Genomic DNA, 13,875 nt, shown 5'->3' on the forward strand with positions numbered 1-13,875 from the left:
CTTTGTTGAGTAAAACTGAATTGTGTTTTATTCTGAATCCTGTGAAACAGATTGGTGGTTTTAGCTGAAATAAAGACTTTCGGGTGTTTATATATGTTTAAGTATTTGGCAGACACTTTTATCCAAAGCAACATACATGAAAAATACATATAAAACAATCACTGTAAACATGATCATTTAAAGGAAAAATGTAATAGAAAATACCAATACAAAGTGTCAAGACAGAATAAACTATCTGCTGTTGCAGCAACGGAGATAAAGTCTATACCAGTGGTTCTCAACCTTTTTTCAGTGATGTACCCCCTGTGAACATTTTTTTGATTCAAGTACCCCCTAATCAGAGCTAAGAATTTTTTAGTTGAAAAAAGAGATAAAGAAGTAAAATACAGCACTATGTCATCAGTTTCTGATTTATTAAATTGTATAACAGTGCAAAATATTGCACATTTGTAGTTGTCTTTCTTGAACTATTTTAAAAAACAAAATGTAAACATAACTAAAAACTTGTTGAAAAATAAACAAGTGATTCAATTATAAATAAAGATTTCTACCCATAGAAGTAATCATCAACTTAAAGTGCCTTCTTTTGGGATTGTAATAGAGATCCATCTGGATTCATCAACTTTATTCTAAACATTTCTTCTCAAAAAAGAAATCTTTAACATCAATATTTATGGGACATGTCCACAAAAAAATCCAGCTGTCAACACTGAATATTGCATTGTTGCATTTCTTTTCACAGTTTATGAATTTACATTCATATTTTGTTGAAGTATTTTTCAATAAATATATTTATGAAGGATTTTGAATTGTTGCTATTTTTAGAATATTTAAAAAAATATATCATGTACCCCTTGGGATACCTTCAAGTACCCCCATTTGAGAACCTCTGGTCTATAGGTCCATAAAATATATAGATATTTAATGTATTCATACATTGTTTATGTAGGACAGGGGTCAGGAACCTTTTGGCTGAGAGAGCCATGAAAGCCAAATATTTTAAAATGTATTCCCGTGAGAGCCATATAATATTTTTTAACACTGAATACAACTAAATGCGTGCATTTTTAGAGTATAATAAGTCTCTTGTTTTTTTTAATAACATTGTTAGTCTGAAGTTAACCAATAATAAATAAGATACTTCTTAATTCGACTTCTTGAACTGGTAGGGTAGAAAACTGATGGACGGATTAAAATGCATGAGAATGTTTTATATTTTCAACGTTGTTTTTAACACGTAACATGAATTGATTTACGTGGACCCCGACTTAAACAAGTTGAAAAACTTCTTCGGGTGTTACCATTTAGTGGTCAATTGTACGGAATATGTACTGTACTGTGCAATCTACTAATAAAAGTTTCAATCAATCAATCAATCAATAAAAACTGTGATGACCAGCGGAATTATTAATTACTTATTGTGTTAAGCAATGTCAGCTAAAATTTATCTGAGAGCCAGATGCAGTCCTCAAAAGAGCCACATCTGGCTCGAGAGCCATAGGTTCCCTACCCCTGATGTAGGATATACGCATGTATATACAACCTAATGATATTGTTTCTTCAACTTCAAAATAGCTGACTGTTTTTTCCCCCTTCTCTGGGATTATATTCCCAGTTTTGATCTCAGACGTCTGGTCACTTATAGTTTATAGGAATATTCTATTACTATTAAGCAAATTATGAACACGCCGAGACATGTGTCCTTTATCATAGTTACACGTATGACAAAAAAAGTGCGTGAATATAAGTGGTATTCAGTGAGGTAAGATGTATGAAATGCACTGACAGTTCATTGCTCCTGCCAAATGAATTGCCCTGAGTGGAACGGATCACCACTCCAAGATGGCGGCCCCGCGTCGCGTCAGCGGCAATAGGCAGTAGCGCTCGATGCTGCGTCTACTTAAAATATGTCTATGGTTCTAACGTTAGCAGTGAGTTTACAACCTCACTGATTTAACTCCACAGCAAATAAAAGTCAAGTTAATCAGCCAATAAACGTTAGCTTACATTCAAAACGTACCCTTCTTTGTGCAACTTCAAATGTCGAACGAAGTTGTAGATTGATGCGTCTCCGTCTGTAATCTTCCAACCACATGTTTTGCTTACGGCAATTCCTGTTTTGTTGACCAAGTCGTAGTTTTAATACCCGAACGAAACACTTTATGGCATAATTTTCTTCACTTATTCTTCTGTTGTTTGAGAGTTCTTCTTCGTTGGTTTTCTTGCAATTTGATTGGCTGAATGCTGTGTGACGAAAACAACGTGGATGTAATTTGATTGGCTGTTGTTCTGACAGGTAGCGCACACTGTCATCGCACACATGTTGACAGACACGCGTACACAATGGGAGATACGGAGCGCTCCTGAATAACTTTTTAATCGTTGGGTTTTGGGGAAAGTAGCAAGTCATGTCAAGTCACAAGTCATTGATGTTAAAGTCAAAGTCGAGTTGCAAGTCTTTTTACTTTTTGTCAAGTCGGGTCTAAAGTCATCAAATTCATGACACGAGTCTGACTCGAGTCCAAGTCATGTGACTCGAGTCCACACCTCTGGTATATATGTGTGTATTTATGCATGCATGCATGTATGTATGTATGTATGTCCGACCCCAAAAGGGACAAGCGGTAGAAGATGGATGGATATATATATATATATATATATATATATATATATATATATATATATATATATATATATATATATATATATATATATATATATATATATATATATATATATATACATACATATATATATATATATATATATATATACATATATATGTATATATATATGTATATGTATGTATGTATGTATGCATATGTGTATGTGTGTGTGCATGTATATGTGTATGTATGTTTATATATATATATATATATGTATATGTGTGTGTTTTATGTATATATATGTGTGTTTATATGTACATGTGTGTGTATATATATATATTTATGTGTGTATATATATATATGTATTTGTATATATATATACATATATATATATATATATATACATATATTTATGTATATATATGTATATAGTGTGTGTGTATATATGTGTGTGTATTTACACTTATACATAGAGTTTAGATACATATGTACGTAGTTTTAGACACAATGTATATATAACATCAGATGATGTATGTGTGTATATATATGTGTGTGTACATATATATGTGTGTGTATATTTGTTTGTGTATATATTTGTGCAATGTGTATCTACAGGTATATAGACATATACATACGTATATGCATATATAAACACATACACACACATTATGTGTGTGTATATGTGTCATTCTACTGTATGTGTGTGTGTGTGTGTGTATATATATATATATGTATATATATATATATATATATATATATATATATATATATATATATGTATACAGTATATACAGTGTGTGTGTAGCTAGAAATAGAGAAGATGAGATTTTTCAATAGTTGTCAATGTTTTCTCCCCAGAGTTTTTCCCTCTTTTCAACAGCATGATGACGCAATGTTGCGTAATGGCTGCATGCCATTGCACAAAGTTCCAACGTGTCAGCACAAAAAAAAAAAAAAGAAAAAGAGAGAGGAGATTGTCTGACTGACTGACAGACTGTGGGCAGCCGGACATCTTCTTCTTCTTCGTCTTCTTCTTCTTCGTCGCCTTCTCATGTGAGTCTCCTCCACTCATTGATGACATGTGCCCTCTCCTGTCTGTGCTGTTCCACATCTATTCTACATTTAAGTGGGACACCACGCGGTGCCACTCTTCCAGTCCACTCCCACTCCCACTCCCACTCCCTCGCTTCACCCAGATTGGGCACATTCTCATGGCCAGGTCCTCGCACCTCACGGCCTCCTCTTATATAAGCCGCATCATGCAGGTCCAAACCTCACAGCCGTGTTTCAGCCGACGACCGCCTCTCCCTTCGTCTGCATTTGTCAGCGAGCACCATGGAGCACGGTATGTGGAGAGGGATGGTTTGCCGGCGGTCTCCACGGTAGTCACATGACCTGCAGAGGATTGATTATAACACGTGTACTTGATGCTTGATGCTTTGTCACTTTTGGTGGCACGAGGAGAAAATGTCTACGCTTTAACAGTATTTTATTCTCTTTTTTCAACTTGGATTATAGTAATTAAATTACATTCATTCACATGTCATAAAATACAGTACTAAATCAGTTTTTTCATCGGATCCGGTTTTTCGCTAAAACGCCGCCGTAACCGTACAGCCAAACATTGCCAGCGACAAATTACAGTAGTACTTCCACTTAAGAGTGTTTTGAGATAAGAGCTGATCAAGCTGCAGGCTAAAATTTTCACAAGCGGGTGATATTCATATAATGGGGAAAAAAATAAATAAATAACCAAAAACCATGACCGAGCGTGTCGCCAACTGGGTGCAGCAATTGGAGCGTGTCGCTGCTAGTCCGCGCCGTACTGAAGCGGAACGGCGACCAAGAATGTTTAAAGGCGGACATTTATCCCTGAAAATATGGAAAGGCTGCTGATGATGTGTTTGACCGAGATACCGTAGAAGTCCACTCTCCAAAGTAAATACTGTACATTATTATTACATTACTCCATAAAACTACCGTAGTTGTTTGTTATTGATTGTTTGATTGAAACTTTTATTAGTAGATTGCACAGTACAGTACATATTCCGTACAATTGGTAACACCCGAATACGTTTTTCAACTTGTTTAAGTCGGGGTCCACGTTAATCAATTCATTGTACTACATTCTATTGCATTGTTTTGTACAATATTTCCTATCTACTGTAAATATTCATTTATTTTTCTAAAGAGATGTTGCGCGTTGAAATTGGTCCTTTTCGTTGTTTTGAGATACAAGTGCTTTGAGTCAAGAGCTCCGTCACAGAACCAGTTAACCTAGTCAGCTGAGGTATTTTTGTGGTCCGTTTTCCAAAATGGAGTACTCAAAACAAAAAAAAACACATGTTGTCACCAACGTCTGAGATTCTTTGTTTTGGGCCTTGTAAAATAAGCCACGGTGGGGCCAAAGAAAGTTGTGATTGATAAATAGACGCTTTTGAATTGAAAATGCCCTCTGTTGTTCATCGCCATATTTGCCATATCAATGTTCAATTATCCAAACAATAATCATTCTTAAGTAATCTGACCTTTCAAAAGGAATCACAAACAAAAACCAAAGAGCCGTTGTCATACAAATGTAGCATCCGATGCAATAAGACACTTTTTGTCACGCGTGAGGAACTTCCCTAAATGGAAATGAATTCAAACTAACACAAAAAAATACAAATTCTGATTGTTACATGCGATTATTTTGTATAAAATGATACTTTATGTACATTACAATTGGTTTTCACGTGTGTAAATTAGAGAGGATGTATCGTTTATTTGCATTGCATGAAAGCTACTTGACTGGTTTACACACACCCAGGAAATGCGTTGATGGGAAAATCCAATTTGAGATTTTTTGTTGTTGTTTCTTTCATGACAGGAAGCTTTCGTAACATCTTCTTTTGTTTTTACTGGCGTCTCAATTATCCGCAAGTCGTTATTATCTTTCCTGGAACTGGATAGTGACTATGTGGTGTTGTGTGCAGTGCGCGGCACCATGACAGAGTTCTGGAAGGAGCACTCCAAGGAGGCCACAGTGGAGGAGATGATGCTGGACTCGCGTGCCCTTGAGCTGACTCAGCAGGAACTGCCCGAGATCTTGTCCATGCTTCCTGGTCTGGATGGATGCCGAGTGCTAGAACTGGGGGCCGGCATCGGGTGAGCACACAATAGGGTGGGCTGCGTAGAGGCCTTAACAAGGGGCTACTGTAGGGACTTGCATTGCGAAATGTTACAGTTGTGATCAAAATTATTCAACCCCCACACAATTTTGGTGTTTTAGCAAGTTGGACATTTATTCCCTATTTTGTTTGTAGTCGTATCAAATAAAGATGTGTCAAATAGACAAATTCAACTTAAATTGTAACACTGTATTTTACAAAATACCAAAAAAGGACATTTTTCTTAATATCTCATTGACAAAATTATTCAACCCCCTAGTTACATGCATCTTTAGTACTTAGTAAAACACCCTTTGGCAGTAATGACATCCTTCAAACGTGATACATAACCGGACACAAGCTTCTTGCAACCATGAACAGGTATTTTAGCCCATTCTTCTTGGGCAAAGGCCTCCAGTTCATTCATATTCTTGGGCTTGCGTGCGGCAACTGCCTTCTTCAAGTCCCACCACAGGTTTTCTATAGGATTTAGGTCTGGTGACTGTAAAGGCCACTCCAGAGTCTTCCAGCCCATCTTCTGCAACCACTCTGATGTTGATTTGAAAGTATGCTTGGGATCGTTGTCCTGTTGGAAGGTCCAACGTCTCCCAAGCCTCAGCTTCGTCACTGACTTCATGACATTTGCAGCTAATATATCCTGCTAGGAAATAGAATTCATAATGTCTTGAACACACTGAAGATTCCCGGTACCTGAGGCATAGAAACAGCCCCAGAGCATGATTGACCCCCAACCATGCTTAACAGTAGGGAAGGTGTTCTTCTCTTTGTAAGCTTCATTTTTTTCTCCTCCAGACATAACGTCGATTCATAGGCCCAAAGTGTTCCAGTTTTGTCTCATCACTCCAAAGAACAGTTTCCCAAAACCCTTGGGGTTTGTCAAAATGAGTTTTGGCATACTGGAGTCTATTTTTCTTGTGCCTGGTAGTCAGAAGTGGGGTGCGCCTGGGAGTTCTGGCTTGGAGGCCTTCATCTCGTAGTGCGCGCCTTATTGTTTGGGACGAAACCTGCGTTCCCCCCTCTGCAATGTCCTGTTGTAGTTCCTCAACTGTTACCCAGGGGTTTTTCCAACACTGTACGCTTCAAATACCGGACAGCAGTTGCACACAGCATCCTCTTTCTACCACGCCCAGGTAGTGTTTCCACTGTGCCTTTAGCTTTAAACTTGCGAATTATGCTCCCAACTGTGTCTCTTGGAATGTGTAATGTCTTTGCTATTTTCTTAAATCCATATCATTTCTTATGAAGAGAAATGATCTCCTCTCTTGAATTCTTTGATCACTCCCTGGACTTCACCATGTTGCAAATACACCGTTGACCATCTACAAGAAGCTGAGTGTCACAGTCTTTTTCAATCAGTTTAATTGTTGCTTGTTATGGTTCTAATCACATCTACAGGTGTTTTCAACACCTGATTGAAAAGACCTTATTCAAATTCTGTTCTTAAGAGTTATGATCTTCAAGGGGTTGAATAATTTTGTCAATGAGATATTAAGAGAAATGACACTGTTTGGTATGTTACAAAATATAATGTTGTAATTCAAGTTGCATTTGTCTATTTAATGCATCTTTATTTGATATGACTATAAATAAAATACGGAATAAATGTCCAACTTGCTAAAACACCAAAATTGTGTGGGGGTTGAATCATTTTGATCACAACTGTAATTATCACAAACCCCGTTTCTATATGAGTTGGAAAAATTGTGTTTGATGTAAATATACAGTTGTGATCGAAATTATTCAACCCCCACACAATTTTGGTGTTTTAGCAAGTTGGACATTTATTCCGTATTTTGTTTATAGTTATATCAAATAAGATGTGTCAAATAGACAAATGCAACTTAAATTGTAACACTGTATTTTACAAAATACCAAAAAAGGACATTTTTTTAAATATCTCATTGACAAAATTATTCAACCCCTTGAAGATCATAACTCTTAAGAACATAATTTGAATAAGGTCTTTTCAATCAGGTGTTGAAAACACCTGTAGATGTGATTACAACGATAACGAGCAACAATTAAACTGATTGAAAAAGACTGTGACGCTCAGCTTGTTGTAGATGGTCAATGGTGTATTTGCAACATGGTGAAGTCCAGGGAGTGGTCAAAGAAGTCAAGAGAGGAAGTAATTTCTCTTCATAAAAAAGGATATAGATATAAGAAAATAGCAAAGACATTACACATTCCAAGAGACACAGTTGGGAGCATAATTCGCAAGTTTAAAGCTGAAGGCACAGTGGAAACACTACCTAGGTGTGGTAGAAAGATGATGCTGTGTGCGTACAGTGGTGAAAAACCCCCGGGTAACAGCTGAGGGATTACAACAGGACATTGCAGAGGGGGGAACGCAGGTTTCGTCCCAGACAATAAGGCGCGCACTACGAGATGAAGGCCTCCATGCCAGAACTCCCAGGCGCACCCCACTTCTGACTACCAGGCACAAGGAAAATAGACTCCAGTATGCCAAAAATCATCTGGACAAACCCCAAAGGTTTTGGGAAACTGTTCTATGGAGTAATGAGACAAAACTGGAACACTTTGGGCCTATGAATCAACGTTATGTCTGGAGGAGAAAAAATGAAGCTTACAAAGAGGAGAACACCTTGCCTGCTGTTAAGCATGGTGGGGGGTCAATCATGCTCTGGGGCTGTTTCTCTGCCTCAGGTACTGGGAATCTCCACTGCGTTCAAGACATTATGAATTCTATCTCCTAGCAGGATATATTAGCTGCAAATGTCATGAAGTCAGTGACGAAGCTGAGGCTTGGGAGACGTTGGACCTTCCAACAGGACAACGATCCCAAGCATACCTCCAAATCAACATCAGAGTGGTTGCAGAAGATGGGCTGGAAGACTCTGGAGTGGCCTTTACAGTCACCAGACCTAAATCCTATATAAAACCTGTGGTGGGACTTGAAGAAGGCAGTTGCATCACGCAAGCCCAAGAATATGAATGAACTGGAGGCCTTTGCCCAAGAGTAATGGGCTAAAATACCTGCAGATGGTTGCAAGAAGCTTGTGTCCGCTTATGTATCACGTTTGAAGGATGTCTTTACTGCCAAAGGGTGTTCTACTAAGTACTAAAGATGCATGTAACTAGGGGGTTGAATCATTTTGTCAATGAGATATTAAGAAAAATGTCCTTTTTTGGTATTTTGTAAAATACAGTGTTACAATTTAAGTTGAATTTGTCTATCTGACATATCTTTACTTGATATGACTATAAACAAAATAGGGAATAAATGTCCAACTTGCTAAAACACCAAAATTGTGTGGGGGTTGAATAATTTTGATCACAACTGTAAACGGAATACAAGGATTTGCAAATCATTTTCAACCCATATTCAGTTGAATATGCTACAAAGACAACATATTTGATGTTCAAACTGATAAACATTTTTTTTCCGCAAATAATCATTAACTTTAGAATTTGATGCCAGCAACACGTGACAAAGAAATTGGGAAAGGTGCCAATAAATACTAATAAAGTTGAGGAATGCTCATCAAACATTTATTTGGTGGATGGGTGCCTTGATTGGGTATGAAAACAGCTTCCCAAAAAAATGCTCAGTCTTTCACAAGAAAGGATGGGGCGAGGTACACCCCTTTGTCCACAACTGCGTGAGCAAATAGTCAAACAGTTTAAGAACAACGTTTCTCAAAGTGCAATTGCAAGAAATTTAGGAATTTCAACTTCCACGGTCCATAATATCATCAAAAGGTTCAGAGAATCTGGAGAAATCACTCCACGTAAGCGGCATGGCTGGAAACCAACATTTAATGACCGTGACCTTCTATCCCTCAGACGGCACTGTATCAAAAACCGACATCAATCTCTAAAGGATATCACCACATGGGCTCAGGAACACTTCAGAAAACCACTGTCACGAAATACAGTTGGTCGCTACATCTGTAAGTGCAAGTTAAAGCTCTACTGTGCAAAGCGAAAGCCATTTATCAACAACATCCAGAGACGCCGCCGGCTTCTCTGGGCTCGAGATCAACTAAGATGGACTGATGCAAAGTGGAAAAGTGTTCTGTGGTCTGACGAGTCCACATTTCAAATTGTTTTTGGAAATATTCGACATTTTGTCATCCGGACCAAAGGGGAAGCGAACCATGCAGACTGTTATCGACGCAAAGTTCAAAAGCCAGCATCTGTGATGGTATGGGGGTGCATTAGTGCCCAAGGCATGGGTAATTTACACATCTGTGAAGGCACCATTAATGCTGAAAGGTACATACAGGTTATAGATTAATTACTGCAGAGGACAATAGATTACACACAATTGTATTGATTTCCTGGGTGTGTGCCCTCAAGGTTCCACTTTCAGATATTAGGTATGCAATAGCAGCAGCTACCTCAATTTGAGAGTGTTTGGAGATTAGAGCTGGCTGTCTCCCAACCATACTTGCCAACCTTGAGACCTCCGATTTCAGGGGGTGGGGGGCGTGGGTGGGGGTGGGGCGGAGGCATGGTTTGGGGGCGTGGTTGGGGAGGGGGCGTGGTTAGGAGGATAGTATATTTACAGCCAATTCACCATTGGGTGTGAGTTTTCCTTGCCCTTATGTGAGGACTTCCGAGGATGTCGTAGTGGTTTGTGCATCCCTTTAAGACACTTGTGATTTAGGGCTATATAAATAAACATTGATTGATTAATAGTTTAAAATTATCAATTAAATCTTGTAAAATGATTCAAAGTACAAACGTTTGTACAAAAGCCATTATTTGCCCTTTTTACATTAGCCCGTTTTTGTCTTTTTGAATTTAGTATTTTATCATATTGTTTATCATTATTGTTTATTATTATTTTTAATACTCTCTTCGTATTTGCATTCATTTTCTTCCTTCGACATGTTTTGTTACAGTCATAATTTGTTCAACCTGATGTGTAAATTGTTGAATTTCTTGAAAGTGCCTTGACTTTTATGTACTTTGTGGATATATGTTTGTTGTTCAATTAAAAAAACAAAACATTACTGGCCAATTTTCGGACATTTGAACCGCGGTGAAGATTATGAGAGAAGACGTCTCCTGCAGTTTTTGGGACGTTTGCCTCGATATCTGCTCTGAAGAGCGTGATGGCAATCAGTGGTGGAACATTGATTGATGTGAGATCCTAAAACATTGTTTTCGCCTGTTTCTGCTAATTTGTCAACTAGTTTATTTTGTATCCGTCTATGTCGGTGAATAATGATCAGGGGTCTCAAAGTCAATTCACCTGGGGGCCACTGGACGCAGAGTCTGGGTGAGGCTAGGCCGCGAGAAAAGATTTCTTAAAAATTGTTTGCATACTCCTCAGCATGTCTGGTTGTATAATGACGTTTCAAATTGTATTCCTTATGCACCGCAACTTTCTCTGTACAAATAAGACACGTCGGGGAGCCCCTGTGCTCAACAAAGAAATATTGCATCGCCCACTTTGCCTGGAATTGTCTTTGCTCATCACTAACCCTTCTCTTCACTGTAGGCTTTGAAAAAGACATGTTTGGGGTTGTGGAATATATTTGTATTTAGCCGACGCATGGAGAATTATGTTTTTTCTCCAATGTGTTGTCGTTCCGCTTTTCCTCCCTGAAGCAACACGCCGGCCGGCAGATAATACCGGGATAGCGTGCGCAAAAAAGTGACGGCTCCCGGAGTGTTGTCCGGCGTCACATAGAAATATATGTAGTGTTCATCATGTTAGGCAATGCAAATCAAACAATAAAAAAAACATAACGGTTTGAATTGATCCAGGTTATCGGGGACCGTTATTACTGACGGACAGGTGTCGCGTTGCGACTGAAGCCAGGCACGTAAGAAAACCCTTGTCTCCATGGCAGCGTTTCTGTCGCTTTCACTCTTTTGCCGCTTTTCCACTAACGCAGGGGTAGGCAATCCAGAACGTTGAACGAGCCATTTTGGACCCAACCAACAAAAATCGTCTTTGTTTGGAGCCAATGGGAGGAGCGTGGAGTTTACAGTTACGGTAGCACAATTAGCCCCGAACGGGCTAACATCACGACTAACGTGTTCACGTCCGATTCGCCCAGCGACTTTCTGTCCGAGCATCAGCGCTGGGGTCCAGTGCACCACAGTTTTGTATTGTTGCTCGGTCCTTTGGCGGAGTGCTTCGGAAGCTACCGAGCCGCTCGTCTCCCCGGCCCGAACTGTTTACAGCGGCCCCGGGAGAGAGAGACACACACACAGTGACAGAGAGACCTCGAGAGAGAGAGCGAGCAGGCGGAAGAGTGGTGCGGGTCTAGAGGAAAAGCGGCAAAATGTTTATCTGCTTGCGTCACACAAATGACGTCAATGTTCAAGAGCCACATACCACATATTAAAGTGGGGGCCGCAAAATAACGCGGGCCGTGTGTCTGAGACCCCTGATAGTGATATTACTTATGATTAGTGTCATAATTATTCGCCATTTTGCGACCGTAGCGCAGGAAAGTTCACACTGAAGTCGCAAATGTGATGGATATGTAATTTAAAAAAACTCATAATAATAATGTCTATATATTGCTGACAGAAAAAAATCTTCCATATCGTATGATAGGCGAAGCACACCATTACAGCTTTGCAGTACAGGTGTGCTACTTCAACTTCATTGATTTAGTTAAATAGCCTTTTTAACTTGTAGTCCAAAAGGTGGAATTCTATGGGTGTTTTTTTTCATCTTCACTAGTATTGTTTTCAATCATAAATGGCAAGTTATTGTGATAGTCCATATCACCCATCCCTATTGGTCAGGTGTGGCCTGTGGGCCTTGGATTTGTTACATATATTCAGTGTGTGTTGTGTAATTCTAATACAGTCCCAAAATGTTGTGAGGAAAAAGATCTTTCAATTGCAACATTTCTTAATGAACCTCCTGGGCGCTAAGCCCCCCCCCTCCATGTTCTTCAAACCAAGTGACATCCCTGCCAACACACATCACACATAAAGTAAAGTGAATTATATTTATATAGCGCTTCTTATCTAGTGACTCAAAGGGCTTTTACATAGTGAAACCCAATATATAAGTTACACTTAAACCAGTGTGGGTGGCGCTGGGAGCAGGTGGGTAAAGACACAACGGAAGTGGGGGATCGAACCTGGAACCCTCAAGTTGCTGGCAAGGCCACTCTACCAACCGAGCTACACCGCCATGATGTTTGAGTTGTACTGTTGAACTACAAACGTTGATTGGCGTAAGGATGTCGTTGTGGCTTGTGCAACCCTTTGAGACATTTGTGATTGAGGGCTATATAAGTCAACTTTGATTGATTTGATTGATTGAGCAAACTCGTCCAAAAGATGGCGCTATAGCATAAACAACGAGTCCAAAAAAAACCTTCAGTTTTCCCCTTAGTAATGATATTTGTACAACTCAATTCCGCATTGAGTTTAGGATTTTAGTCCTGACATTCCGTGCGTATGTCACTGATTTACTATCCCCCTACTCCTCGGGATGGAGCCTCCGGTATTCAGGCTAGGGACTTCTAAAGATCCCAAAAACTCATTTTAAAACCCGTGGAGACCTGGAATTCCAGGCTTTATAGCTCTCATAATTTGCACCGTGATCTTGACTGGGTTGGAACTTTTAAGAAACATTTGAAAACTTGTCTTTCTAGTTAAGCTTTTATTAGTTAATGCACCTTTTAACTATAATTTATAATCCACTTGGTATCCTTTTTAAGATGTTGCCCTAGGCTGGGGGATATAGCCTTTTATTAATATTGCGATATTTTAATGCCATATTGCGATATGCGATATAGACTACGAAATTTTGCCTAGGCCTTGAATGAACACTTGATATGTTTAATCACAGCAGTATGATGATTCTATGTATCTACATTTAAACATTCTTGTTCATACTGCATTAATATATACTCATTTCAAACTTTCATGCAGAGAGGGATATCACAACTAAGTCAATTGACCAAAACTGTATTTATTAAACAGTTATTAAGCGATGGTGTGGCGACTTGTCCAGGGAGTACGCCGTCTTACGCCTGATTGTAGCTGAGATAGGCACCAGCGCCCCCCGTGACCCCAAAGGGAATAAGCGGTAGAAAATGGATGGATGGATGGATTAAGCAGTGGCACAAACATTCATGTAATTTCCAAAA

General features: G+C 39.0%; 1 protein-coding gene across 2 annotated transcripts in view; it reads left to right on the plus strand.

The window, feature by feature from the left end:
- The first annotated feature begins 3,524 nt into the window (after positions 1 to 3,524).
- Positions 3,525 to 13,875, plus strand: part of pmt (phosphoethanolamine methyltransferase) — a 45,085-nt gene continuing 34,734 nt past the window's right edge. Inside the window, exons 1-2 of one of the 2 annotated variants that reach the window (XM_061900340.1) lie at positions 3,525 to 3,659; positions 5,582 to 5,753. In XM_061900340.1, the coding sequence (XP_061756324.1) occupies positions 5,593 to 5,753 (161 nt within the window). In that variant the 5' untranslated portion in view covers positions 3,525 to 3,659; positions 5,582 to 5,592. Of the gene's footprint in view, positions 3,660 to 3,791; positions 3,952 to 5,581; positions 5,754 to 13,875 lie in introns of those variants that run through there. The other variant, XM_061900339.1, reaches the window with a different exon arrangement.

Source organism: Nerophis ophidion, linkage group LG05 (genome assembly GCF_033978795.1).
Source record: "Nerophis ophidion isolate RoL-2023_Sa linkage group LG05, RoL_Noph_v1.0, whole genome shotgun sequence".
Taxonomy (NCBI): Eukaryota; Metazoa; Chordata; class Actinopteri; order Syngnathiformes; family Syngnathidae; genus Nerophis; species Nerophis ophidion.